Source organism: Mirounga angustirostris, unplaced genomic scaffold (genome assembly GCF_029215605.1).
Source record: "Mirounga angustirostris isolate CCGP_5_RB_7025 unplaced genomic scaffold, mMirAng1.0.hap1 SCAF_2, whole genome shotgun sequence".
Classification (NCBI taxonomy): Eukaryota; Metazoa; Chordata; class Mammalia; order Carnivora; family Phocidae; genus Mirounga; species Mirounga angustirostris.
In genome coordinates, this window is record NW_026991710.1 from 4,869,712 (window position 1) to 4,897,052 (window position 27,341).

At 60.7% G+C, this 27,341-nt stretch overlaps 1 protein-coding gene across 2 annotated transcripts in view; it reads right to left on the minus strand.

Annotated features, from left to right (window-relative positions):
* Positions 1–676: 676 nt before the first annotated feature.
* Positions 677–27,341, minus strand: part of WFS1 (wolframin ER transmembrane glycoprotein) — a 31,209-nt gene continuing 4,544 nt past the window's right edge. The window contains exons 2-8 of one of the 2 annotated variants that reach the window (XM_045881512.3): positions 24,052–24,266; positions 14,934–15,016; positions 14,233–14,377; positions 12,246–12,416; positions 10,664–10,744; positions 7,860–8,005; positions 677–3,215 (exon numbers count right to left, since the gene is read on the minus strand). In XM_045881512.3, the coding sequence (XP_045737468.2) occupies positions 1,407–3,215; positions 7,860–8,005; positions 10,664–10,744; positions 12,246–12,416; positions 14,233–14,377; positions 14,934–15,016; positions 24,052–24,265 (2,649 nt within the window). In that variant the 5' untranslated portion in view covers position 24,266 and the 3' untranslated portion in view covers positions 677–1,406. Of the gene's footprint in view, positions 3,216–7,859; positions 8,006–10,663; positions 10,745–12,245; positions 12,417–14,232; positions 14,378–14,933; positions 15,017–24,051; positions 24,270–27,341 lie in introns of both variants that reach the window. The other variant, XM_045881513.3, reaches the window with a different exon arrangement.

Genomic DNA, 27,341 nt, shown 5'->3' on the forward strand with positions numbered 1-27,341 from the left:
GGAGGGGTGCAGCTGCCACCCGCCGTGGCCAAACACGGGCAGCCACCCCCGGAACGGTCGGTGCAAGGTCTCCAAACCACAGAAAGAATGTAGGAAGGACTCCAGGTTTCCTGACCTCTGCAAAGACACGGACCCACTGCTCACCGGGGGTCTGCCCCTGGGGAGGGGCGGGGTGGTGACTTTGTCCTCAACCTCAGGGAAGAAGCAAAAGACCTGGGGGACTCAGACGCAGGTCGCTGAGGGGGCATAAGTTTACGGAGGGACCAAGCTGCTCTAGCACCCCTAAATGGCTGAAGTTCTGATGGTCTTTCTGTGGCATCATCCTTGTGCATCACAGGACACGGTTGCACACACTTCTTGCCCACGGCGGCTACTCCAAACCACGAATAACCACGTGTGCGCCATCTGATCCCTGACCTGAGTCTCACAGATCCCTGGGACCACGGGGGCTCCTCCGCCCGTAAGACGTGGTGCGCAGCTGGGCAGCCGTGGGCAACACTGGGGAAGGGGCGCCAGGGTCCGCGCACTGACGGGGGACGGGGAGGGGAGGGGGGGTGGTCAGCTACCGAGAATGTCCGTTCTGCTCTTCGAAAGTCACTTTAGGGCGTTCACTGCAAGTACAGACAGCCGTTCACGAATGCACAAGAAACGTTTGAATAAAGGAAAGACGAAGAGATTTCATGAAATAGTTTTATTTTGGCTGTTTGAGGACCTTCACTTTCTGCTTCCCACGCTTTTCTGGGCGCCACAAAGGGACACTCCTGAATCTTCCCAATTCCTGGTTCCCTCGTCAGCTCGCCCACACCCACCCGACAGGAGAGCCGCGGGGCGGGCCGTGGGACCCAGAGCCCCGCCCGAGCGCTCGGCCCGGAGCCGCCGCCCCCGCCAGCCTCGGCGCGCCGCCGGAATCCGCGGGAATCCACGGGAATCCGCGAGAATCCGCGAGAATCCGCGGGAATCCGCGGGAATCGGGGCTGACGGGCTCCCGGGTCTGCCTCGGCCCCAGATCGGCAAAAGGCGTCGAGGCTCAGCAGTGACCGAATAAATAAGAAATGCTCTCAGGGACTTCACACAGCGGCACACGTGATTCTTTAAAAACAAACCCAACACAAAGGGGAACGGGCGCGGGGGGGGGGGGGCTCAGCCGTAAAGGGCTCTTCGGGGCGAGGCCGCGGCTGTGGGTCGACACTGCATGCAACTGCCCAGGGCGCCGGCGCCGCAAGGGCCCAGAGCGGGCGCTCCCGGGGGGGGGGGGGGGGGGGCGGGGCGTGAGGGGGGCTGGCGGCACGTGCCCAGGGGTCTCCGGAGCGCGCACGCACGCGCACGCACGCGCGCGCACGCGGCGTCAGCGCCGTGCCCGCTGCCGGCGGGCCGCACGGGGGCGGGTCCTGACGGCGCACGCAGCCTCACGCCGCCGACAGGAACGGGAAGAAGAAGAAGTCGAAGGCGAACTTGATGGCGCCGTGGACGGTGCTGCGCCAGTCGCGCTCGATCTTCACGTGCCGCTGGGCCGGCGACAGCCGGGCCATGCAGTTGAGGCAGCTGATGGCCTTGAGCTCGAAGACGGGCCACTTGCTGCCCAGGCGGCCCTCGAGGACGGTGCTGAACTCGATGAGGCTGCCCTGGCGCAGGCGGAGCAGCACGTCCTTGAACTCGCCGCTGGCCCGCAGCACGATGTCCTTGGTGACGTCGTCGTCCTCGGGGCTGCGGGAGCCGTTGGCGCCGCTGTACGGCATGCCCACCGTGATCTCGAACTTGTAGCGGTCGAACCTCCTGATGTGGCAGGGGTGCTTGGCCAGGCGCTTGAGGCGGCAGAGCTCCTCCTCGGCCGTGGAGGCGTTGCCGGGGCTGCAGGCCGGGTAGGCCTCGCCGTACAGGCAGCGCATCCAGTCGCCGATGAAGAACGGCAGCATGCTGATGGCCGACTCGGCGCTGTTGTCGATCTCCGTCACCCGCACGTACTTGAAGCGGCCCGTCCACGTGACCCGGTGGCCCTCCAGGTGGCTGCACAGGATCTGCGTGCGGGCCATGTTGGTCTCCTTCCAGGCCCGGGGCCCGCACAGGAAGCCGTACTGCTGCCAGGTCAGCGTGGAGTTGTAGACCTTCATGCCCTCCGACCGGTACACGTAGAACCAGCAGAAGAGCACGATGGCCGTGAGCCACACCAGGATGAGCTTGACGACGGAGCTGCGCGTCAGGGACTTGACCATCGCCACCACCGAGAAGCTGGCCTTGGTCCAGCAGCGGAACAGCAGGGGGATGCTGCACACCACCACGGTGACGACGATCTTGGTGAGCTCCAGGGTCAGGAACCAGCGGGCAAAGTGCACCACGCCCATCAGCGCCAGGCCCGCCACCAGGATCGGGAGGGCGAACAGGAAGAGGCAGTAGCCCATGGAGGCGCGGACCAGCCCGAGGCCGGTGGACTCGAGCAGGATGACCACAGACAGCTCGCACCACATGAAGCAGACCAGGTAGGGCACCAGGTAGCAGTAGGTGCCCTTGAAGTTCCTCAGCTGCGCCATGCGGAAGAAGAGGTAGAGCAGGTAGACGTAGAGCAGGCAGGGCAGGCTGACGTTCAGGACGACGAGGTGGCCCACGGGCACGGTGAAGAAGGTCTGGCCCAGGAGCTTCAGGTGGTGCCAGTCGAAGGGCAGGGTGGGCAGCAGGGAGAGCAGGCCGGCGGCCACCTCGGTGACCAGGGCCCTCCTGGTGTAGGGCTCGGCGGAGGTGCTCAGGCTCGCGTAGCTGGTGGCGGTGAAGAAGATGGACACGACGGCCAGCTCAGAGCAGGGGATGCAGTCCTTGCTTGCGATGGGGAAGGAGAAGATGACAAAGATGACGGACAGCAGGAAGTGGAGGTAGGGCTCCAGGTGGTTCCAGCCGAAGTTCACCTCAGCTTGCTCCACGTCCAGGTTGGGCTCGAAGCGCAGGAGCAGGCCCGTGAGGGTGCGGAAGCTCTCCCAGGCCCTGCTGTCTTGGAAGACCTTGAGGGTGCAGATCACCATGGAGACAAACGACAGGTAGAAGACGACCAGGGGGACGAAGAAGGCGAAGAAGTCGATGGTCAGGTTGCTGATGATGAAGAAGAAGAGGAGGGCGTTGATGTGGTGGGTGGGGACGATGGTGGACAGCCAGTGCATGCCCGCCCGGGAGGCCACGTCGATTAGGTACTCTTTGATTTCCATGATGGCATGCAAGGGGTACTTGACCACCTGGGGGGGGGGTGGACACAAAGACAGGGCATTGGAAGCAAGCCAGCACTGGAGCCCCGCTGCCATCCTCAACACTCTGCCCACCACCCAAGCTCTGCTCCAAGTGAACGGCTCACCCCCGAGCCCCTGGTCCCAGCGGGTCCTTCCCCTGGTCAACACCATGTCCGTGCCGTGACGTCGTCCCCAGGCTCTACGGTCTAGACTGAACCTCCCTCAATCCCACCCAGTCCTGCAGGTCCTGGCTCCTCTCCTCTAGGCCCCTGGAGTCCATCCCTTGGCTCTCCTCCTGTCCCAACCTTCTGCCAGGGTTTCCGGACTCCTGTGAGCCAGTGTCCCTTTCTAGACCTCTAGCACCTGGAGGAACGCACCTGGCTCCCCTCCTCCCTCGCCACAGGGCCTCGCTGGTGGAGACAGGAGCCCTGGCTGCCGGGGAGGGAGAGGGGCTTGTGACCTGGCCACCCCTGAGGCAAGGGCTGCCCTCCCGAGCCTCGGCCCCCCCAGTCCATTAAGGGCAGAGGAACCGATACTTTCAAGCCCATGACGGGCTCTGCACATCCCAGGAGCGGCAGTGGGTGCCGGGACTCCAGAAGAAGGGCTTCGTGCAAACGTGAACCGTGGGGGCTTGGCATGTCATAACCAAATGGAGATGATTCATCTGTAAGGGGCCAGAGGAGACGTGCTCGCTCGTGGCGGCGGACCCTGAGAAGCAGCTGCCTGCTACCACCTGCCTACACAGAACAGACACACAACCCCCGCGGCCGCTCCCGCAATCTGCACCCAGTACAAAGGGCAGGGTGACCCTCAGACTTCAAACAGCAAAGAACGAACGAGGGACGTGGGGGAGGTGAGCAGGGTGAGGCAGGGGGTGGTTCTGCCACCCAAGCCAGACCCTACACCTGTGCACAACTCCCAGAGGCTTCCGGCCCTGCCAGGCCTCAGGGAAATGAGAGAGAGGCTGGAGGTGCCAGCCGCAGGTGGTGTGGCGTGGAGGAGGGCAGGGGTCCGGGTGTGTCTGGAGGGCCCAAGGCGTGGACCGCTGACTGCCCAGCAACACCCACGTGTGGGGGCAGGGAAGCCTGGCGATGTGACAGACGCCCGCCCCTGCCCGGGTGAGGCGGGCAGCATGGCCTCTGCCTCTTCTGCCTGGCTGGAGCGTGGAGAAGACTGGCCAACGAGGGGGATCCTGGGGGGATCGTAACCGAGCGACCGTACCCGGTGTGGCTGTCATCTGTCCAAGAACCTTGGCTGTCAACTCAGGATGATCTGGAAGCAACTGGATAGTGTGTTTTCCACAGATGAGAGGGAGCCGGGCTCATATAGGAGTCGGAGATATTAAAGAACGTGTGTGCGTGAATGCACACACGTACGTGTGTGAAGAGCTGCATTCCTTCTTACACATCTGTGACAGCCCACTGACTCTCGTTCTAGAACAAGCAAGGAAGTGAACAAACGACCCCCCAGCTCACAGGGGCCACCCTCCCACGTGACCGGGGATGGGCACTGGCGACATCGGGCCCCGGAATGTGAGCCTCGGCGGGTACTTCTGAGCCTCTGTGAACACGGACTCGCTCCAGGCTCCCCTGGAAGGGGCCCTCGGACACAGAGCCAGGCCAGCTGGCCCAGAGTCCCCGCATGCCCCCGCGTGCGTCATCCGTGGCCGGAGCAGCTAATCCCCCCGGAGGCGGCCCCGCCAGCGGCAGGACAGACCACAGGCGTCCCCCGGGGCTGCCTAGCTCACTGCCCTCCTCTGTGCAGGCAGCCCGAGCCTGAAAACCTGAAGGTGAATCTGACGTTCTCCCCTCACCTTCTGAACCATTCACACCTCTTCTTTGTGCCCCTGAGGCCACACAACAGGGTGGAGAGGAACTTTAAGAGACAATGAAGCTTCTCAAAAAAAAAAAAAAGCAATCTGGAACTAGAGGGTATCATGCTAAGTGAAATAAGTCAGTCAGAGAAAGACAATTATCATAGGATCTCACTCATATGTAGAATTTAAGAAACAAAACAGAGGAGCGTGGGGGAAAGGAGGGAAAAATAAGACAAAATCAGAGAGGGAGACAAACCGTAAGAGACTCTTAGCTCTAGGAAACAAACGGAGGGGAGGGGGGTGGGGGGATGGGGTAACTCGGGGACGGGCATTAAGGAGGGCACGTGAAGTGATGAGCACTGGGTGTTACATATAACAGATAAATCACTGACCTCTGCCTCTGAAACCAGTAATACTCTATATGTTAATTGAATTAAAAAAAGAAAAGACAATGAAGCTTCTTGAACATGTCCAGTGGTGTCCGGCCTCTGTCTGCACACTGAGGTGCCTGGGCCACTAGGACCAGGGAGTCCCCTCCTTTCAGGGCCCCAACTTGGCCTCCGGGAGCTTCCACCCAAACCTTCCTCTGGGGGCCCCACCCAGCTGGGAAACTGAAAACCTTTTCTGTAGACCAAGTCCAACAAATTAAAACGAGCTGTTCTCTGAGCAGGAAAGAAATTTTTAAAAAATAAGCAGGGAGTCTGTTCTATGACAAGACAGCATCTGTCACCAGGCAGGTCACAGCAAGGCCATCTCAACCCGAGCGAAAGCGTGCACACAGTGGACTTCCCGATGACTCAACGTGTAACTGTGGATTTTTAAATATTGCTAAATTTACTCTTTGCCCCGAAAGGCTGGGGCAGCGCGGGGCTCAGAGGCTGGAGCGCGCCTGTGGGGGCCACGCCGGCTGCCGGAGGCGCCTGGCATGTCGTGGGAGTGGGAAGAGGGAGCGCACGGCCCTTCCCCGGGCTCCACAAGGCCACGAAAAGCTGGGACGGCCTTCGGTTTTAGGGACGCCTGCTAGGATTCATCATCTCTTTTACAAAAGACTTTTAACGAGACAAACTGTAAAGGCATCAAAGTGCTCTGACCATTTCAAAAACTGAAAAGAAAACAGAGCCTCTTCTACTTCTTGTTAGAATACTTTAAATCTCTTTCCCAAAAAGGACTCTCAGACGTTTCTGACAACACTGAGCTTGTCACCCATAAGAAGGGGGACATAATTTACCGTCCCAACCAGGCTACCGTGAAAGCGGGCACCGTTAGCCACTATGCTGGGGCGGGGCATGCGCGGCCTGCCCCTAGTCCTCCAGACTCGCCCCTTCACCTTCGACCCTCGCTAGCATTTGGGGAGCGCCTCCTCTTGCCCAAGAACCACGGCAAGCGCTCCACATTCCTCCTCCCATGTTCTAGGGAAACTAACAGCGTCCGTCTGTGAACACACTTAGCCCAGGCCTGTCTGAGCGGACCTGCGGTAACAGCCGTGAGCTCCCTTGGTCAAGCTCCTTGGCCCTCCTGGGCTGCGGCTCAGAACCTCATCCCGGACGCAGCCCCTCTCCTCGGGGGACTCCCTCAGCCCGCTGGTCCCGAGTGTGGCCACCACACCGGCCGCCCTGGGCCATTGCATCTCCCCCCCCGGAGGGCGCCTGATCTGAGCCTCCACATCCAGGATCCCATGAGGGGCTACACAGAGCTGCCTCCAGTGAGGGGACTTCAGCGCACCTCCTGTCCCCACCACTCCCGCCCGCTGGGGGCCGCGCCACCCCCTGCCCCCCGCCTCACTGATGGTGCTTCACACACACGCCTGCTGAGCTCAGAACAATGGACCCTTGGATGATGAACGCCACGGGCCTCAGGACGATTCGTGGGCTCGGAGCCCCTTGTGCTGACGGACCTGCCTGGGTCAGGTGGCCGCACCTGGGGAAATCCTGGTGTGTCTGCCAAGTGGGAGAGCCGACCTGGGGAGCCCGGGAGAGCATGGCATGGCCACGCTGACCGCCTGCACCGTAGGTCTCAACCACGTGACCCAGAGCGTGAAAGCTGTCACCCCAGGGCCATGGCCCGCCATTCCTGGCTTTCTGCACCTGTTTGTGGGCTCTGCGCTCGTTCCTCGATGGCCAATGGCAGAGCAAGGGTGCCTCCCTTCCGGCCAGCCCGCCGGGACGTCCTCGCGGCTAGCCGCACCTCACCCATCACCCCCGCAGATCTGGGCAAACAGCTACCCTGGCAGGATCCTCACGGTCTCTGAACACTAGCACTCTGCTTTTGCGGGAAGGTATCTTTGAGAAACCGACCTCCGTTCCGTGCCGTAAATGGATCATTTTTCAAACTGACAAAGTCTAAGTGAAAGTCAGACTCTAGTGCATGGCTCACTGCTGCCCATAGCGCTTTGCCGACAAAGACACGAGGCGGCTCATCCGTCACTCCCGAGCAGGCCCGCCCCCAGTAGTGCCCTTGGCTTTGGAGGCTGAGTGCATATGAAAGATCCCCAGGAGGAGAACACATCCCGTCCTCCAGGCAGAGAGACGGGGAGCCTGGGGAGGTGTGGTGAGCGAATAACCATGGGGACCTGCTTCTCCCTCTCCCACTCTTCCTGCTTGTGTTCCCTCTCTCGCTGTCTCTCTCTGTCAAAATAAACAAATAAAATCTTAAAATAAATAAATAAATAAATAAGCATGGGGACCACCCTTACAGGATGCGCCTCCAGGGACAAGCTGCACGGTCCGGAAGGCTCCCGTGTCTGGCAAGGGCCTCCCCCCTACCCCTCCCTGGAGAGCACCAGGTGCGTGCAATGGCAGGTGGGGGCCCTGGTGTCAGAGCCCTCTGGGCCCGCTCACCCTCAGGCGCAGGGGCAGGTCCTCAGGGCTCTTGCCCGCCAGCTCATCGTCATCATCGTCCTGCAGGAACAGGTTGGCGGGAATGATGCCCTTGGCATACTTCTTGGTGATCTCCACGAAGTCGTCCAGTGCTATGTAGCTCTTAGCTGGTCACAAGAGAGAAGGGCACAGGGTCACCCCACATGGACAGGCCAGGCCGCGAAGGTGGCTGGGACCCAGTGGAGAGGGAAGCCGAGCAGGCTCGGGAGCCAAGGCCTCTCTGTCCGGGACAGACAGGTGGGCAAGGACGGCCGGCGGGGAGAAGAGAGACGGGACGGCCTTCACCTCGCCTCCTCGCCTTGGTGACATGCTGTCCCTGCCCTGAGCTTCCGTCTGCTCAGCTCTCAAGCCCAGGGTCTGCCTGAGCGGGCCGTGTAGCCACCTTCACCACCAGTGCCTTCCTGCCCCCTCCTTCAGCCCCGGCTTCTCACAGGCTTGCTGACGGTGGCCCTGCAGCCCTGCCAACTACTGACCCCTCCACTCAGCACGCAGACACCGAGGGCCGACCCAGCACTGGGAATACCTGGATCTGTGCACCAACCCAGCGTGGGCCCAAGTCTGGGCTCCTGGTCTAGCGGGGTCACGCTCAACAAGGCTGACCGCCAGACGAGGCCGGCTGCTCGCCACGGTCATGTCCACGTCAGACTGTCCTCCAGGCAGGGAGAGGGGAGCCAGGGAGGCGCGGTGAGTGAATTAACCCAGCGGTCACATCATGTGCGGGCCGCCAGCTGTGGGGCCGTCACTCACCAGGTGTCTCTGGGGCCGCCCGTGTGGGGGCTGTGTCCTGGGCACTGGGGACACTGGGACAGAAGCCGACCGCAGAAGAGAGCAACAAGCAGCAGCAAGAGCAAAGGCAACAGTGTCAGGAACGAGGCGAGCACCCCGGGGGGGGCGGGCTGTGGACCAGGGGCTGTGCGCTAACCTGGGGGGCCGGAAGACGTCCAGGACTGCACCCGGGCCACAGGGCCCCCGTGAGATGGGGCAGCCTGGGGTGGGGCCCGCACTGGCGGCAGGTGGACACGCGAGGCTTGAGCTGACACGAGACAGACAGTGGAGAAGACAGGGCCCAGTGGCCTGGCCCGGGCTATGTGCTGGTGTCGTGGGCGGTCTGACACCATGAGACCCGCCCCGAGGCACAGAGTGTGGATACAGCGGGGTCTGAGGACGGGTCACCGGTGACTTGGACAGGGCCATTGCGGTGGACGACGAGGGGGAGGGCCCAGAGAGAAGGGGGGAGGGGAGCCAGGATGGTGACTGCAGATGCCCCTCTCCAGCTTTGTTAGAAAGGGGAGCAAAGAAACAGGGTGGTTGCTATGGGAGCAAGGGGTCCAGGGAGCGTCTCATCCTTTTTTTTCTGAGGTGAGGGGAATAAGCACATGTTCATAGGCTGCTGGGAATGTCCTGGTGGGGAGGGGCCAGGAGCCTGGACCTGAGGGGAGGCTGGCCTGGCTGGCTGATGGCCGGAGGGGGGAACCCCTAGATGGCACTGTCCACACCCACCACGGAGGCCTGGAGAGGCCATGTCTCTGCCCAGCTCTCACCTCGGGTGGGCTTCAGACCCATCCCTCTGAGCCCAGAGCACGGGGTCTCCCTCAGGACCCCAGGACGTTCTAGCAGTTACCAGGTGCACAGGAAAGTTCTGAGCGGTTAAGCATAAGGTGACTAGGGTGGAGAAGGCAGAGCCGAGCTCTCTCAGGAGGAATTACCCCTCACTGACTTCTGCCTGGAGGCACCTCTCACCCCAAACACAGACTCCTGGCACCTCTGTACTTAAAACCCATCTAGAACCTCTGAGTCCTCTGCTGTCCATCAGCCAGGGTCCTACACTGCTTTGTGTCCCCCAAACACAGCAAGAAAGCACATCTGTGCATCCGTGCCTGAGGCCCTGGGAAAGCCAGACTTGGGATTTGACACGTCACCAGAGTTCCAACAACACCTCACGGACGGACTGCTGATCGGCCCGGTGGGAAGGGGTGTGTGCGCCCCTCTGTACGATGCCCCCTGTCCCGCTCCAACAGAAGCTCTCAGGACTGGTGGGGCCCTTGGCCCTCTAAATCTGACTGTGCACAAGGGGAAACCGAGCCCCAGAGAGGAAAACCAGGCCTGCCTGAGGTCACAAGGAATGTGGCAGAGCTGGGGGAGGAGCCGGGCCTCCTGTCAGTGCTGAGCAGCCCCTGGGTCCCTCCTGTCTGGTCTCCTACGGGACGGGGGCCCTGGCCACCAAGACCAAGAGTCCGCCCACACGGCTGGGCAGCTGCACATGGGAGGATTGAGGACCCCTCCTAACTGGATGTCCCAAAGGCACCCACTTCTGCGTGCCCCCCAACCCTGCATTCCTCACCTTCCCACTGCCCATGCTCGGGGCAGCCCCCACACTCCCTGCTGGGCGCCCCCTCACTGGGCCTTTGTGTGTGGTTCTCCCCCCTTGCGCTTCAGGGGCTGCTTCCTCACCTTGCTGACCTGCTCAGGCACTTGGATGCACTCACGCACCACCCCCGCTCCGTCCTGCACGGACTGTGTTTACTGCCCCCTGTACCGGGTCTCTTTTCCCTCCTACCGTGTGCTCCCGCTGGGCAGGCTCCAGGGCCCACTGCCCAGAACACCGCCAGCCCCAAACAGACTGGACTGAAGACCCATCATGCCTCCAAGACCCTGGGGGCCTCAGGCCTGGAGTCTGCAACAAGGAGTGGACGTGGTGCCCGGGGTGGTGGGCGTAACTGCTCAGCCAAAGGGGTCACAGGTGCAGGACAGGAGGCCATACTCACATTCGCTGCTAACCAAGCGCTCCAGTACACGCCTCTGCTTCTGCAGGGACTTGGGGACCGGGCCTGGCTGTGTCCCTCCATCTGTAGATGACAGAGCAAGGAGAGAATCAAAGCAGGCTGTTTCCATGTGCCCTGCAGCCCTCTAGAAACCGGCCCATGTGCTCCCGGGGTGTCCCCGAGCTCTGGGGACCACAGGGCCTGGGGTCTCCCCACAGCCCTTGATGGGCAGAGTGAGGGCCACCTCTTGGCCCCTGCTGGGCACAGTCATGCCCTCTACCGATGCAGCCTTGGCAACAGACACACAAGTTTCTGGTCAGCATAACTTATCCCCAAATACCTCTGCTGGCATCGTCCCTTGGCATGATTTTCCTCTGGAAAAGACTGAGCTCTCTGGGGGCCGGGCCTGGCCGTCTCCCCAGCCCTGTGGCTGGAAGGCGCTCCACACGAGTCTGTTCAGCGGCTGAGCGCTGAGCCCGGACTGAAGTATTCTGCCCTTTTGTCAACATCCACCCCCTGCCGCACCCTCAATCTGGCGAGCATTCAAGTCTTCTGCATGCCAGGCACCAAGGCATGCCTTTGCGGAGTCAGGTCAGGCAGGAGACAGACAACATGAGGGGAGAGGCGCTGTGACCCAGAGAGACCGAGGGCCATGGAAGGGGCTTGGTCGGGGAGGGGGGGCAGCAGGTGGGGGCTGAGCTGCAGCACTGCAGGGTCTCTGGGGCCCCACAGGGGTGGCCCCAAGCTCGTCACATCAAGCATGGCTCTCCAGGGTGCTGCCCCTCTGAGACCCAGGCCTCATGGACATCTCTGCTCGCCCCAGCACATAGTCTCCCCAACCCCTGTCCAGAGAGCAGGCTAGTCCCCAGAGGGTCTAGCTGGACAGGAGTCCTGCCCGGAGACCCCAGGAGAAGGGGCAAAGGTGTCTGCCCAGCAGCCTTCTCTACTGCTCTGCTGTGTTGGGAGGGGACCCCAGTCCTGGGGGGCCAGAGAGGGCTGGGTGCAGCCTGGGCAGAAATCACATCTGAACAGCTAGAGGCAGGTGCTCCTCCAGTAACGGAGAGGGAAAAGTCAGGTCAGGCCTGGGGAATGGAGCAGCCACGCCCAGTCAGGGCCACCCGTTCTTCTGCCCCATCCGTCCTTCCGGCTGGCTGCCTGCTCAGAAGGCTGGGGGAGGGGCTGTGGAGGCCGGTGATGAGGCCTGCCTCAGGGAGGCCGTCCGAGCCACAGTCGGCTCAGTGCCCCCTGGAACCTCGGGGATTCAGGGACCCAGGTCCCTGCCCGCATCTGTTACTCTCCCCCGGCTTCTGTCCCCTCAGGAGGAACAGGACACCCTGAGAATGACGAGATCTGTGGTTCTGCCCATGGACTGCACCAGAGCTCAGGGCAGGTAGGGGACCCCAAGGACAGGATGACACCCCAGGAGAGACCCTCCCTGGGCCTTAGAGGACACCTATGAGGTCCCCACAGCAAGGTCCCTGGGAGCCCCCAGTTAGGCTCCCAGCGTCTCCACAGGGCTCCCATAGGGAAGCTCCAGAACTCCCACAGAGAAGCCCATGAGCTCCCCATGGGAAGGCTCACGTACCGTGCTCATTGACCTGACCAACGTTCTCGAGCAGCTCTGACATGGCCACCTGCTTCTTCTTCTTGGGGTTGAGTTTCCAGTACATGACCAGGGCAGCCTTGCGCACAGCCCTCTCCAGGTCCGTCTCGGAGGAGAGCTGCTTCACCTCTTGCTCGTTCTCAGAAGTGATGCCTACAAGACAAGAGGCATTACCGGCCTTGTCCCGTCTGCCTGGGGGCCGCTAGTGATGCTCTGAGCCCTGACCAGCCCTGCCTGCAGGGGCTTGGGAGGGGACTCACGCAAGATGCTTTGCAGGCACCCCTGGTCACCAGGGCAGAAACAGACATCCGACCAAAAAGGACATCTGGCTAAAGACCCTGCTGGGACCCATTCTCCAGATTGGAGGTCAGCCTGGTCCTTCAGGGGACCCTCCCTGTTGTGACCCCGAGGACAAGCACATGCCAGGCCTTCCATGCTCCTGGCAGACCTCCCCAGATGACCCCCCCAGCAGGCATGTGCTAGACCTTCTTGTGCTCCTGGCCCGCTTCTCTGTCCAATTTCCTCCTCACAAGCACCCTCAGGAGTAGGTACCGCTCCCTCATTTACAGATGGGGAAGCCGAGGTACAGGGGTGTCCTGGCTTGCCCGAGGCCAGGGAGTCGGAGCAGGCAGACCGGCAGGTAACCATGGGAGTCAGAGACAGGTAACCACGGTGACCGGCCTGGGTGCAAGAGTGGGCCTCCCCTGCGTCCACAGCTCTTCACAGGCCCTGCCCCTCCTGAGGCGGCTGGGAAATCTGGTTCCCGCACAGCCAGCCCTTTCCCAGGGAGACAGAGACTCCCCGTGGAGAAAGATGGGCACAGGTTTCATAGGCTGGTCTGCGGCCGCCTTTTTCCCTTCACCCCCAACTGTCAGGGCCATCGGCGGCCCCCCACCAAGAGCAGTAAGACTTGAGATGGGGGACGGGATTTTTTCTCCCTCTAAACATCTTCCAAATTTTCCACCTGAGCGCACGTTTCTTTCAAGATCAGGAAGCACTTGGTGTGAAACAGTGGGAGGTGCGGGGTACGCAGGGATTCCCGTTGGCCCCCTGCAGTACACGCCCTTGGGCCTGGTCCTGACCGGGCCCCCTCCCTCACTGACTTGGTCCACAATGGGAGGGCAGGCTGGTGAGAAATCCTGGCTGACAGAACCCCTCTGTTCTGTTTTCAAAGGCATCGGTCCAATTTCCAAAAAAAAAGGAAGATTCTATGTAATAAATGTAACTCTTAAAAACATTATGATACAAAACCAGAAGAAAACACACCAAACTAGAGAGCATTTCTCTGGGTTTCAAGGTTATGGGTAATTTGCATCTTTTTGCTCTCTATATATTCCAAGTTTTCTATGATAAATATAAGACACTTCTACAATCCGGAGAAAATCATTTAAAAAACCCTTTATGACACACCCTTCCGTTTTTCTCTGAAGTTGAAACTTCCACAAGCACCGCTCATGGCCCCAGGGACGAGCCACATCCCCGGGGCAGGATAATGGAATAAGTGGCCGTGTGTGGCAGGGCTCAGTCTCACTGCCCCCACCCCCCCACCCGCTCGCTTCCTGGCAGCGAATGCACCTGCGCAGTTCTTTACTGGCCTGCGGTCCCCCAGCTGTTCAGCCCAGACTGGATGCAAAGTCAGCCCAGAAAGTTCCATCCTGACCTCAGGCCACTGTCACATTCTCCTACTGCACCCAGTGAAGCTGACCGCCCGCAGGCTCTACGATCCACTCCTCGGTCAAGATTAGAAGCCAGCAGGGATCTACCGACAGGCACCAGCACACGCTGAAGAGGGGGACAGCGGCTTTGCTCGCTACACATCCCATGTCATGCTCCAGAAACGTCTACATGACAAGCCGCCGGCGGAACAGAATTTACACCTGCTGCAGATTTCCTGGCGTCACCTGCTGATTTAGCCAGCAGCGCGCGTCCCTCAGGCGGGACGCCTGCGCCGAGCCGCCCGCGGACCCACCTTTCCTGTCCGCCAGGCACCGGCGAAGCAGCTTGACGGCCTCGCGCCGGCCCTGCTTCGCGGCAAGGATCAGCCAGCCCACCGCCGTGCAGCTGTTCAGTTCCTCGTCCACGGTGCCGGCGAGCTGCAGGTAGCGTTTCCCCACCTGCGGCGAGAGGCCCGTCAAGCCCCGCCTGCTGTGCCGGAGCTCCTGCTCCGCGTCCTGGCCTCCACCTGCTCCCCACAGCCCGGCAGGCTGGGGCTGCCCAACCCTCTCCTGCCCCCCGGGGCTCCTGGCTAGCCCGCCTCCCCACCCCGCTCACCCCGGGCCAGGAAGACGCGGCGGGGGGGGGGATAGGGGTCCCCTGGGCGTCTACCCCCGGTGGGGCCTGTGGGACCCTCGGGGCCCTGGCTCCTCAGAAGACTGGGGGGAGGGTGTGGGTCCCCCCTCCACAGATGACAGGAGGGGGGCCGGGGCACCGAGGGGCGGCAGGAGGCAGGGAAGGCATCCTGGAGGAGGGGGTGCCCAAGATGGGGTGTGAGCTGGACATGGGAGAGAACACGGGGTCCACAGAGGGCGGTGGGGGGCAAAATGACACAGAGAACATGGGAACACTACAAACGGGAGCCCGGCAGCCCTGCTCCCCGTTCACACGGCACCAGCCTCTCCTGGGCCACTGTGCAGGGGCCGCGGGCTGAGCCTCCCGACACGCAGTCCTCACCTCCGTCTGTGCCTTGGGGTCCCCCGCCTTGGCCTTCTCCAGGACTTCTTCAAAGGGCACCTCCACGTCTCCCTCCATGGGCCCTTTAACACAGGAGAAAAGCAGACAGAATGTCGCGAGGCTGGTCCTTGTCGCCTGTTTGGGAGTAGAGGGGACTACAACGATGGGTTCGGACCCAGGGCAGCTTCATTAAAATCCAGGTCAGATGCAGATAGAATATGCCAGAATGCTGCCTTCCAGTGATGCAGACAGCCCTGGACACGGACAGCAAAACTCCCACCGACGGTGGTCTTCAGTAACAGCTCAGAGCGGCGGGAAGGACAAGGGGGCACAGACCCCAGTCCTACCCTCACCCCTGAGCTCAGGCCTGCTTGAGCTGGGCTCTAGAAAGATCCCGGCACCCCTGTGCCCCAATGAACAAACCAAATCCATGTTTTCCAAGACCGCCGTCTATATGCACATGATTTTTGGAGGTCACAATTGGTGCGCGCACGCACACACACACATACACACACGTTTATGACAGTGAATCGTAACCAATTTCCCACATTGCTCTGGTGAAATGCACCGTTTCCACGGTTCAGAAACCCAACGGAGAGACATGCTCAGGGTGCTGGGCCTTTACGTTATTCCCAATATTCACTAATTTTATAAAATGGTGCCACAAACCACTCTGCGTATACATTTTCTTTTGGGGTCATTCTCCCAGCGTAGGTTCTTCAGGTGCATTACTAGGCCCAAGGGCCCAAACATCATACGGCTCACGCTATAGTCTCCTTTCTAAGAAGTTATCCTGAGTTACGAAAGCCAACTTTCACAACCTTACCAGCAACAGGCAGCATAACTAACAATTTTAAAAAAATAGTTTTTTGCTTTGTTTTGTTATTTTTTACACTTTTTACCAGTCTGATTTATACAATGAATACTCGGGGCCTCCACCCCGCTCCACACCCCACCTTGGCAGGTACGACAACACACCTCTAGGCAACCTGCGGGATGGACCAGCAGCACCACGGACTCCACTGTAGGTGCTCAGTAGACACTGACAGACTCTCACTCTCTAGAAGTTTCTGGAAACAAAAATGGTCCCCCGTAGCACCACCCGAGGACCAGCCCTCCTGATGGGTTCATCTAGGCCTTTCCCAGCACCAGCTCTGCCAGGCTCGGAGCTGGCTCTGCGGCCACCAATGCCACCAGCCCGTGTTCCAGGCACCCGAGTCCACAGGACACAGGACCCCGGGAGGAGGCGACAGGGGCCAAGGTGGAGAGGCACGGGGGACTGCAGACAGCTCAGAGCGCGGAGGCTTCCGAAGACCTCACAGCTCAGGTACACACTACGGCCCTCTTGGGGGACGGCTGGAAAATACCAGGCCACCTCTCCCTGAGATCAGACCGGGCTTCCTCACCGAGGTCCTCAGGGCCCCTGCCCAGCGTAGCCTCAGCATGCCCACCCTTCCCTCGTGCCCAGGACCTCGGTGCCTCCTGAGCCAAGGCCACTTCTCCCTTCTGGCCGCTGTCACCCACCCCCTCCCCACCCCCCGGCCCCTGGATGCACTCTCTGGCCTAGAACAGGAGAACACAAAGCCCTAGGTTCCAAGCCAGTCCCTTCCACGGGCTCCCAGGGGAGCAGCGTGCGCACGGAGGGAAACCTGGCCTGCGTGTGACTCTGCCTTTAGCATCCAAGTGCTGCGTGACCCACCCAGAGTCATTTTCAACCCAATCGTTAATATCCATCCAACGGGACGGTGAAGGACAAGACACTTTGTATTAAGTGACTGGGCCAGAGTTGGCATTCCCGAGGTGGGGGTTTCTTTTCCCTCCCCACCTCGCACCTCTCGGCTGACCCCAGGGCCTTTGCTGCTCACTGACACTGCACTTCCCACTGCAGCGCCCACCAGGCAACCTCCCACGGGTCCAAAACTTTTCTTGGCTAGCTGAATTCGCAAGCCCACGTTCTTTCTGTACTTTAATCAGAATATAGAAGATTCAAGCATGTATCTGCTGGCTAAAGATTCTGTCCATGATTCATTTTTCACCGAAGTTGTTCACAGCCTGGCATTTCAAGACGCCTCCCCAGTAGACAGAACCTCCTTGAAACACATGCCACACCTTCTCCGTGACTCCAGTTTCCACTTGGCACTGCCAGAGATATTTCTACAACTACTCAAACGCTGGGCCCGTGCTGCAATCAGAGGGCTCTGGCTCTTCATGTGAGGAGTCTTCCCACAGGTCAAGGGCTCACTGTTCAGTGTCATGAAGAACACCCGCCAGAGCTGGCTGAGTCAGTGTGGACGAGGACCGTGCAGCCCACTGTTCTTTGCATGCCCGACCTGCATTCCTGGCTTTTTCCGGTCCTAGCGCTTTGATGTTCCTTTTGGGTACCCGCCCTTCCCCATCTCGGCCGTCAAGTTCTGGTGGCACTGTCCTCACCCAGGCTGCGGGGAGGTGGGGGGATGTGCAGCAGAGGCTCCGTCTCCCTGACCACAGCATTTGGTTTTCAGGGATGGACACAGACCCAAGCCAGGTGGGGTTTGTGCTGAACTGCTGGGAAACCAGCCTCCTCCTTCCGCTAGGTCTCGGCTGATGGACGTCAGCTGGGAGCCCGGGAGGGCCGCCCAGTGAGGAGAGCCCACCTGAGGTGAGGGAAAGCGGAGCTGGGGTTCCTGATCACATCATCTGAGCCCCTGGATCCAGTCCTGTGTGAAACCAGCACACCCTACGCTCTACAGATACCCGGAACTGAGAAATTCCTCTCAACCTGTTTTTTTTTCTGGCTTATGTCAATGTGCATCGTGTCTCTGTGTCACTTCAACTGGAGGGGTCCTGACTCTAACTCATTTTTGAAAGGCTTCCTGTCATAAAGCAGCAGTAATCAGAGCTGCGTGGCCTTGGGCAGGTCTGCACACCTCTGCCAGAGCCCACGGAGGACCATGTCCACACCCATCCCCATCTTTTCATTGTTTTTCTCCCCAGATCCTGTGCATTAGAAAGATGTGCATGTGCCCTGCTGAGTTGGTACATGACCCTTCATCTTCTCGGACCTGGCAAGGGGAGCACAGCCCCAGGACGCTGTCTCCTCTCCCCAGCGGGGTCCTTTGCCGTTTTCCCACCGCAATCTGGGACGTGGTGTCTCATAGCTCCCCCAGGCTTCACGGGGACACTCTGTCCAGTGGGTGGGTCTGACCCAACGCACCCCAGCTGCCGGCACAGCGCTGGCCCCCGCAGCTCAATAAGCGGTGCAGGATGGAGGGATGAGGATGGGGGCCACCGGCGGCAGGATGGCGGGCAGGGTCTGCGGCATTCCTGTCTCCCTATATCCCGGCGCAGGGACACAGGACACGCTCCACACGGTGACTGCGCTGCAAGTTCAAGCCCCTGCCCCTGCGGCCGGAGCAGGCGCTCTGCAGAAAGGGAGAAGGTTGGTGAGCAAACCCCGCGCCCACTCTGGAGCGCATTAGGACCCTGAGCCGTGAGCGGGGAAGCCCGTGCACGAAGCTCTCCCAGACATAGTGGGAGCAGGACAGAAGCTGGCTCCCTTGCTCCCTACTGCTGCTAGCTAGATCTGCTGAGTGCATGCCAGAAGCTCCGGGAAGGGGAGGGCCACCTGAAGCCTGCCGAGGAGAATGACGCAATACTCCCGTCTTCAGGCGGCTGCTGTCAGCTCCTTCCTCACCGCCCCCCAGCCTCCTAGACTCCCTGGTCCTCTCAGGCGCCCGCCATGGGGGCTGCAGGGAAGGGCAGGGTGAAAAGCAACCCAGGGTACATCGGGTGTCCCCCTCGTTGCTGTGGCCACCTTGTACCAATGCCCCACACATGGGATGGCTGGGCTGCCCTACACCAACAGGGTGTCCCACACACATGGAGCTGGGGACGCCTTGCACCAGGGGGTGTCTCGTCAGCCTTTGTGATGCTGACTCTGGTTCTCATGAACAAACAGGGTGAATAATCCTTGCCACCCCATCTCTGCCCAGGGCTGGCTAAGCTGAGGCAGGGGGTCCTGGCCAGGAGGTCCACTCTCCTGACAGCCTCGGGCACGGGTCGTGGATTCAGCTCCTTATCACACACCCAGTAGATGTGTACTGAGCACTGGCCGCGTGCCAGCCGGGGACACCAGGAGCTAAGGGCACCAAGCCGAATGAGGCAGGACCCCCGCCTTCAAGGCCCATCCAGGGGCTGGGCGAGGACTGTCACATTTCATCAGTACGGGCTGTGGAGGTGTCAGAAGTCATCGATCCTGATGGGGGGGTGGGCGGTGCTTCCTGGAGGAGGTGACGCCTGAGGCTTGGAACGCAAGTAGATAGTTAAAAGTAACTGATGAAGGCACACAGCCAAGTTTCCAAAGGTCTCAGGAAACCACCACACCCAGGACTCACCCGACCCTGCCACCCGGCCGGCTCACGATAGGGCATCCTATAGCGAGGGGGTCATCACACGGGCACGACCATCAGATGGAGCAGGGCTTGTATGGGGGTCAGGACAAAATATCGTGTGTAGAAAAGTCCCTAGATTGTCATTGGCCAGCACCTTGACCAGAGCACAAAAACCCCAGCTGTTTATCACTGTGACTTGTCCCCAGGACGGCAGGGCCTCAACACTCTGCATCTGCTCACACTCTCACATTGGCATCGGTCCCGACCGACCAGCTCTGCACCCCAGCACCCACCCATGGCTCCAGCCAGAGACCTGGGGGCCAGCCTTGCTTCCTTTGCCCCCTCTCCACCGCCCCTCGGCCACCGCTCTGCCCAGTAGCTGGGGTGGCCTCCTCTTTGACACAGAGCATGTCATTCCTCTGATTTAGACCCTCTAACGCTCCCCCAAACACCCTTCTTATCATGACCCTTGAGGGCCTGCCTGGCTGACCTCCTGACCCTGCACTCTGACCCCTGCCTAGGGGGCCATCAGTCTTGGAGCCCTTGGGGTCCAGCACGCCCCCACACTGTGCAGGTCCTTCTTCATGTAGTCACCCGGGATCCCTCCTGGAGGTCAGGGCCCCACCTGCCTCACCCATTGTCTCTTGCACCTGCTGGGCAGGTCCTCCATCAGCACTGGGGTGAATGCTTCCTGGCAGCTACACCTCTGCCCAAGGGTTCCACCACCCCCGTCTGTGGCCCTGCAGCTGGGAGGCCTCACGGCACTGGCGGTCCCGTGGCGATCAGCTGGGGCCCACCGCGGGTAGCAGAAAGGGTGTCTGTCGCTCCCCAGGCCCCCACAACATCAGCTGTCCCCCGCACAGTGCCTGCCCTTCAGGATGGTTACTGTTTGCTTCTGGCTCTCCCTGGCCCAGGGCTCCTGGAGGGCAGGCCTGAGCCTCACCAGAGATCACCCTGAGGGCCGGCTGATGAGCCCAGACTCCAGCCCAGCCGGCTCTGCTTCGGTCCTGCACCGGGCTCCCTGGAGAGGCGGCCCAGAGTACTGGGCACACGCGATGCCCACCTGCGGCCCTCCGATAAGCAGAGAGTCCCAGAGTGTGTTCAAATCTCGACCTCATGGCTCACCGGCTGGGGGCCCTGGGGGCACCCACTTCACCTCTCTCTCTAGGTTTTCCTGTCTGAACATGTTGGAGAAGTGAGCGGGCTAATGCCCGGCACGGAAAGCGTTACTTCCACACTCACGCTCGCTGTGACCTGTGGGTACCTAACCGGGGCTCATTACACCTCTGTAGACACGCAGGTGAGGGAACTCACCGGAACAGGCCCACAGAGCCCTTCCCCGGCAGCCGCTTTCTGGGCTGCACAGGGCCGGCAGGGTGGGGCCCACTGCGTTCGCCTCGGTGACCTGTGAGGGACGCAGAGCAGCACGGCCTGGACGTGGGGGCTGGGACCCCACGCCTGCAAGACTGCCAGGGCCTGCTCCCCTCCCTCTTTAGGGGGGCGGATGGCAAACAGAGCCCACGGCTGTTTCCTGACTCCCACCTGAAGCTTCTTGCGGTCTTGCTGCTGCCCTTCGAGGACGGTCTGCACTCAGGTTGAAACCAAGTGTGCTTACCCAGCCCCGGTTTCTGTGCTCTGCGCCGTGAGGCATCGTGGCTCAGAGCCCAGGGTCAGGACCCCTCGTCTGCCCAGAGGCCTTGGAAACAGAGCAGAGAACACGGCGGATCTTCAAGGAGATGCAAAGATCACAAGTGCCTAAGGACTGGGTGAGTTTCCGGAAGAAATCAGGCACTGGCCTGGCGTGAACTTGCACAGGGGAGACTCTAGCCCGCTTCCACCACAGCTCGATCTCCGCTGGGCAGGGCTGGTGCTAACCCGGGAGACTCGGGTCACCTGCGGGCCCGTCACTCGGCAGCTGGGTGCTTGGGCAAGTCTGTGCCTCAGTTTTCTCATCTCTAAGTGGGGTGACAACAGAGCTGCCCTCACAGCTAATCCCCATGAGGGGATCAGATGTGGCCCACGGAAAGCCCCGAGGACAGGGCTGGCCACGTGGTACACACAGATGTGCGCGGCAGATGCTCATCGCGGGTTGGGGGTTTCTGCGTGGGCGGCACGGCTGAGCTGGGGGTGGTCATCTTAGGCAGCGGTCTCTCTAGAGGAAGGAAAAACTGACAAAGCCTGGGGGAGCTGGAGAAAGGGGAGGTGAGGTGTGACCAGGTGGCGGCAGGGGCTGGACTTCCTTAAGTCGTCCAGACCACCTAGGGGAACGAAGCCTCCTCTCAACGGCCTGGGACTGAGGAGAGATGGCCCAGCATCCCGCCCGTGGTGGGGGAGGGGATAAAGAAAGCCCCCCCACCCCCACACCACGCACCGTGCACACGGCCAGCCTCCCCTGGGGGAGAGAACAAATCTGGAGCATACACATAGCAGCTAGACACGCACAGCCCTGAGCTAACATGACGCCAATCACCAAAGAGGTTCGGGGGGGGGGTTGTAAAATAGCGGGCACCCCCCAGGGGTCTGAATAGGATCTTGGGGAAGGAACCAGGGGACCAGGCTGCTTGGTGACATGAAGCACAAGGTATGCACCATCTCTGGGCCCCCACGCCAGGTGCCTGTGGGGACGAAGGGGCCCCGTCTCAGCACAGCACCCCCAGCTCCTGCGTGCACCGGGGCCTGAGGGATGTCCACCGAGGTGCACGGTCCTGGCACTGGTGTGATCCCCACGCAACACCACGTTGCTGGTGTGGTCACGCCCACTTTACAGTGCAGAAACAGGCCCGGTATGGCGTCCTGACGCCCTCAAGGACACATGGCTCAAGGGCATGGGCCAAGAGGGGCCTGTCTCTGGCCCTCCCTGGGCCACCTCAGGGCCCTGACGATCGGTAACAGCTTGTGTGGACAGACACGTGCTCCAGGGAGTCCCAGCTGGGAAATGTTCATGGAGAACCAGCACTGGAGCCAAACTGCAGAAAGCGTTTTATAAACCGTAGGTTTCAACACAGCGAATCACAAAATCCATTCAACTGTCCACGAGCAGCATTGCTTTCACATAAAAGGAACAGAATGGCCCTGATCAGACTCCGCACGCGCGGTAAGGAGGAGCGGTGTTTGGGAAGTCTCTGTTCCCACTGAGTGCGTGTGAGTGCGTGTGCGGGCGTGCATACACACACGTGTGCGGGGGTGCACGTCAGCTGAGGGTGGCACGGTATTTCCTGCTGTGGGTCGAGGCCAGGAAGTGTAGGAAGCAGTGGTGCCCTCCGAGTGGGTAGGGTTTCAGCAGGTGGAGCTGGGGAGGGCACATTTTGGGTGGAGCTTCCCGCCTGGCAAAGGGAGGTGGGGAAGCATGGAGGCAGGCCCGGAATATGGGGAACAGTGTTGCTGTGGGGGGAGGTGGGGACCTGGTGCGAGCGGGACGGCACGACCCCATCTGTAATCGGAGCGAACGGTCTACATGGTAGGGCTGGTTCCCTTGAGAGGAAGACACCCAGCGTGCTGGAAAGCGCTGTGGAAAGCACCAGAAAGAGCAGTGCGGGGTACCAGTGACATTTCCCACGAACATCAGAGCCAGAGGCCTGGGGCTCCTCCCGCCCACGGCAGCCCCTAGAGCATGAAGAAACTCTCAGACAAGGCTGGGGCTCCGGCCCAGGGACCAGTCCTGACCTCAGCTCCCTCCTGGCGTATCTCCATCATAGGCCAGAGCCACGACCATTATCACCCTGAGCCCTCCTCCCTCCCCCCTCCAGACCCGTCACCTGGGAGGCCTGGGGCTCTCATGGCCCCACCTCTACCCTGGGCGAGGCCGCCTCTTCCTGCCAGCCCTCACCCCTGCCAGGCCCTCTCCTCCCATCCTAACCCTTGCTCAGCATCTCCTCTTCCCACAGAGCAGGCTTCCCACCACCCCAGCCCTGGGTCCAGGGCCACTTCGGTGCTCCCCAGGCCCTATGCTTCCCTCTGCTCCCCCCCACACTGGACTGCTGGGGGTCGGGGGCAGACCTGACTCACCTGTGAAACCCGTGGCCACTCAGGGCCGTGCTCATGAGCAGGAGGTGGACGGAGGATGGACAAAGCCCTAGCGCCCCTGCCCTAAGGTCAGCGAGGTGGCCAGCCCCATGACCCACCGTCCTGTCCCACTCAGGTCCTCACACCAGCTCACCTCTGCCCCTGGGAGGTGCCTCGGGGAAGGCCTGGGGGAGCAGATACCTAAGGAGGCCCCAGAGTGGCGGGGGGTGGGGGTGGGGCGGGCAGCCTGGGGATGGAGGACAATGGTCCACAGCGCATTGGGGACCCAGGCCTAGGGGCATTCCACGGTGGCAGCCGGATCCTGAGGGGAGTGGCCAAGGACCAAGTAGAGCTGCCGACCAAATGGCCCTGATGGGCAGGGGACCACGTGGGCTCCCCTGAGCGCTGTGCGGGACTAGGGTAGAGGGTAGTCTTCCTCTCACTGCTCTCATACTCCAGCGCCTGGTGCAGAACTGCCTGGTCCAGAACCAGCCCAGAGTGTGCACAGATCGGCACTGGAGCCATCAGGTCATAAATAAAATAGGGAAATGTGACCTCTGCTACCCTCCAAGTGCCTGCATCAGGACCAAAGCCCACTGTGCAGGAGACAGCCGAAGAGGCCTGGCTCGCAGGAGGAACTGGGCGGGGCTCCTGGGCCGCGTGCCAGGACTTGCTGCTCGCCCGGCTTCCACGCAACAGCCCCGGCGTGCGTTCAGGACAGCCAGCTTCCAGCCCCAGCCCCTTACCTGTTTGATCTGCTCTTTCTCGGCTCCGAGCACTCGGGGCCCGGGCCACAGCTGGGGCAGCTGTGTCTCCCACATCTGGTCCAGGAGCTCGGGGCGCCTCACTCTTGTCCTGTTCCACTGAGGCAGTGGCATTGAGCCTTGAGCGGGCCTGGGGCTGCAGGGGTGGTGGAGGCTGTGGGCCAGAGGAGCAGGCAGGGGGGGCACCGGAGTCCATCCTGCTGGCGAGAAAAACCGAGGGTCAACACAGAAGGGCGGCCAGGCCCAGCCTGCTCTGGCCTCGAGTGTTGGGCAGAGAGGGGACAGAAAAGAGAAATGGGGTGGGGAGCCACCTCATGTTCTATGTGGGATCTCATTCAACCTCACAATAGCCCCTGAAGACCATGCCCATTTTACAGATGAGGAAACTGAGGGAAGAAATTCACTCAAGGCCTCTGGCTCAAGGGGTCCCACAGCAGGCATGAGCTCGGGCCCTACATCGTGAGGCCTGGAGTCCCTGCTTCACTGGATACGAGCCATCTGACCTCAGTGTCCGCATCTGAGTGGCAGGGATGGTGCAAAGCTGTGAGGGTCCAATGAGATAATCCACCTGGAGCACTGAGCATGGTGCCTGGCTCGGGGGGCTGCAGGGTGGCCTCCACATCGTATGTCTACCCCCAATCCGTGAAGGTGACCCTACTTGCAGATGTAATTAAGGATCTTGAAATGAGATCATCCTGGATTAGGGTGGGCCCTGACCCAACAACCAGTGTCCTGAGAAGAAGAGGAAGGAAACACAGAGAGAATGCCATGTGACGGAGCCAGGGACAGGAAATGTGGGCTGCAAGCCAAGGGCCACCAGGGATCAGAAGCCTTCAGCAGAAGCCAGGAGAGAGGTGGGGAAGGATGGCCTCTCAGAGCCCCCCCCAAGGAACCAATCACAGAGCAAGGGTTAAATAAATGTTAGCAGGTAAGCGGAAGGGAGGAGGGGAGGGGTGGGGGGACCAGGAAGCGGGAAGGCAAACAGCCCACTGAGCCAGGATTTAGGCAGATGTGCCCGACTGCAAAGCCCTCCATGCGAGGCCTAAACCGCTGGGCTTAGATGCCACCAGATACGAATACGCACTAAAAAAGCAGAGCGAGGTGCCTAAGAACAGGGAACGAACTGGAAGAGACTAGGCAGCGCGGTGGTTCTACAGCCCTCTCATGACAGGCGAAGGGGCTCAGTCAGTCAATAAAAGGGACCTCATGTGCTGATTAGCAAAACGGCTGGAACCACCACTGACACAATTGAGGGCAACAAGTCACCGAGCCCGGAGCTGAAAGCCCTGGGAGGTGCCCCAGCCCCAGGATCCCCAACCTGGGGACTCAGGATGGACTTCACGGGACACAGGCCCCTGAAACTGCTGGGATGACGTGTGCACTGGGTGGGGGACCCGGTGGCTTTTCCTCAGACTCCGAAAAGATGCCGTGACCCTCCACAGACTCAAGGCCACGCCCACCCTCTTCACTGCGCTGAGGAAAGTGAGCGCGGAGCAGGAGAGGCTGCCAGTGTGGAAATCTGGCCCCTCGCCCCCAGCTTTGCCGTCCTGAGCGGGCCACGCCCCTCTGCTTCCTCCACTGTAAATGGGACAATCCTCTCAAGTGAGGGCCCCTTGGGGACCAGATGTGACTACAGGCTGCACACGGGGGCCAGGCATCCCCAAACGCCCAGCACCAAGCACCAGGCCTGCCAGGGTAGGGGCCCCCTGGATGTTTCTGGAGACAAATGTCACAGGAAGAGTTGGGGCGGCCCCAGGTGCCACAAGCCTGTTCCCCGGGGGGCTACACAACCATGCCTGCCCTGTCCCTGCCACAGTGGGTCCTGAAGACGGGATCTGTGTCCATCACTCCCAGGAAGGAGGCACTCCTTGCCCCCAGCTCTGCGGTCCTGAGCAGGCCACGCCCCTTGAAAGTTATTTTGACTGCCGTGTGACATGCATAATACTTAGCCCAGAGGCCAGCCACAACCTGTGGTTGGGTCCCTGCAGTTCCTACCAGAATGTGTTTTCCAATGGAATATGTCCTTGTGGAGCACCTGGGAGAACTAGCTTGGGTTTATCTGGTTGGTTGGAGGTCGGATGGCTCGTGCCTGGTGAGGCAGGGACTCCAGGCCTCAAGACGTAGGGCCCAAGCTCATGCCTGCTATGGGACCCCTTGAGCCAGAGGCCTTGAGTGAATTTCTTCCCTCAGTTTCCTCATCTGTAAAATGGGCATGGTCTTCGGGGGCTATTGTGAGGTTGAATGAGATCCCACATAGAACATGAGGTGGCTCCCCACAGATTTCAATCTGGTCATTCCTCCGTCTGAAGGACTCAGTCCTTATTTTAAAACATCCCCCAGAGGCAAGACCAGAGCACGGCCGAGCCAATAAATCTGCTTGGAAATCAACGCACTGCTTCATGCTGTTTCCAAACTGTAGGCTTCAGGGAGCCCAACAAGGAGGCGACTTCTGTGAAACTCGCCATTTAGCCACAAGTGTAGACCAGAGTGAGCACGTAGCCAGCCACGGGCGGGGGAGACCCACGGTGACGTGGCACACAGAACCCAGTCACACAGGTCATCCCCTGACCCAAGACAGCAAACACATCAGTTCTTTAGACCACATGGGGCCACATCCTGCCAAGCCACCTCTCGTGGCCTGTTGCCCCCAGAATCAAGGGCCACCTCCTTGGAACAGCAGAGCGCAGCTGGCCTTGACGAGAGCCAACTTGCGTCGGGAATAGCAGCAGGAACGGACGTGTGTCTGGGCGCGCTCTGCTCTCCGCGCTTGCCGTGCACAGTCTCGGGGTGCCGCACACAGCGCTGTAAGCCAGGTCTTGCCACTAGCCGGTGTGACAGACGGACAGGTGGCTTAGCCTTCACCCCTCACCCCATTTCACAGACGAGGAAACACGGGTCCAGAAAGGTAGGACCCGTGCTCGAGGCCACACAGCTCACGGTGTTGGAGCTGGAATTCAAATCCACCAAGCCTGTTTCTGAAAAAGGGGCCTCTCACAATCCGACCCTGGCCACGCCTGCCCTGTGCTCTGGCAGAGAGAGCTCCCTCTTCCTCCAGTGCGGGACCCAATGTGCCTCGTTCCCGGGAGTGTCCCCGATGCCTCTGCTGAGTCGTGTCTCAGGTAGTGTCCCCCTCTACCAGGAGACCCCAGGCCAGGAGGGACACAATTTTACTACCACGAGACATGGGGAGTGAGTCTCAGTTTTACCCGGGACCTGCAGCTACTTAATCTCACTGTGTCTCAGTTTCCTCATCTGTAAAATGGGAATACCAC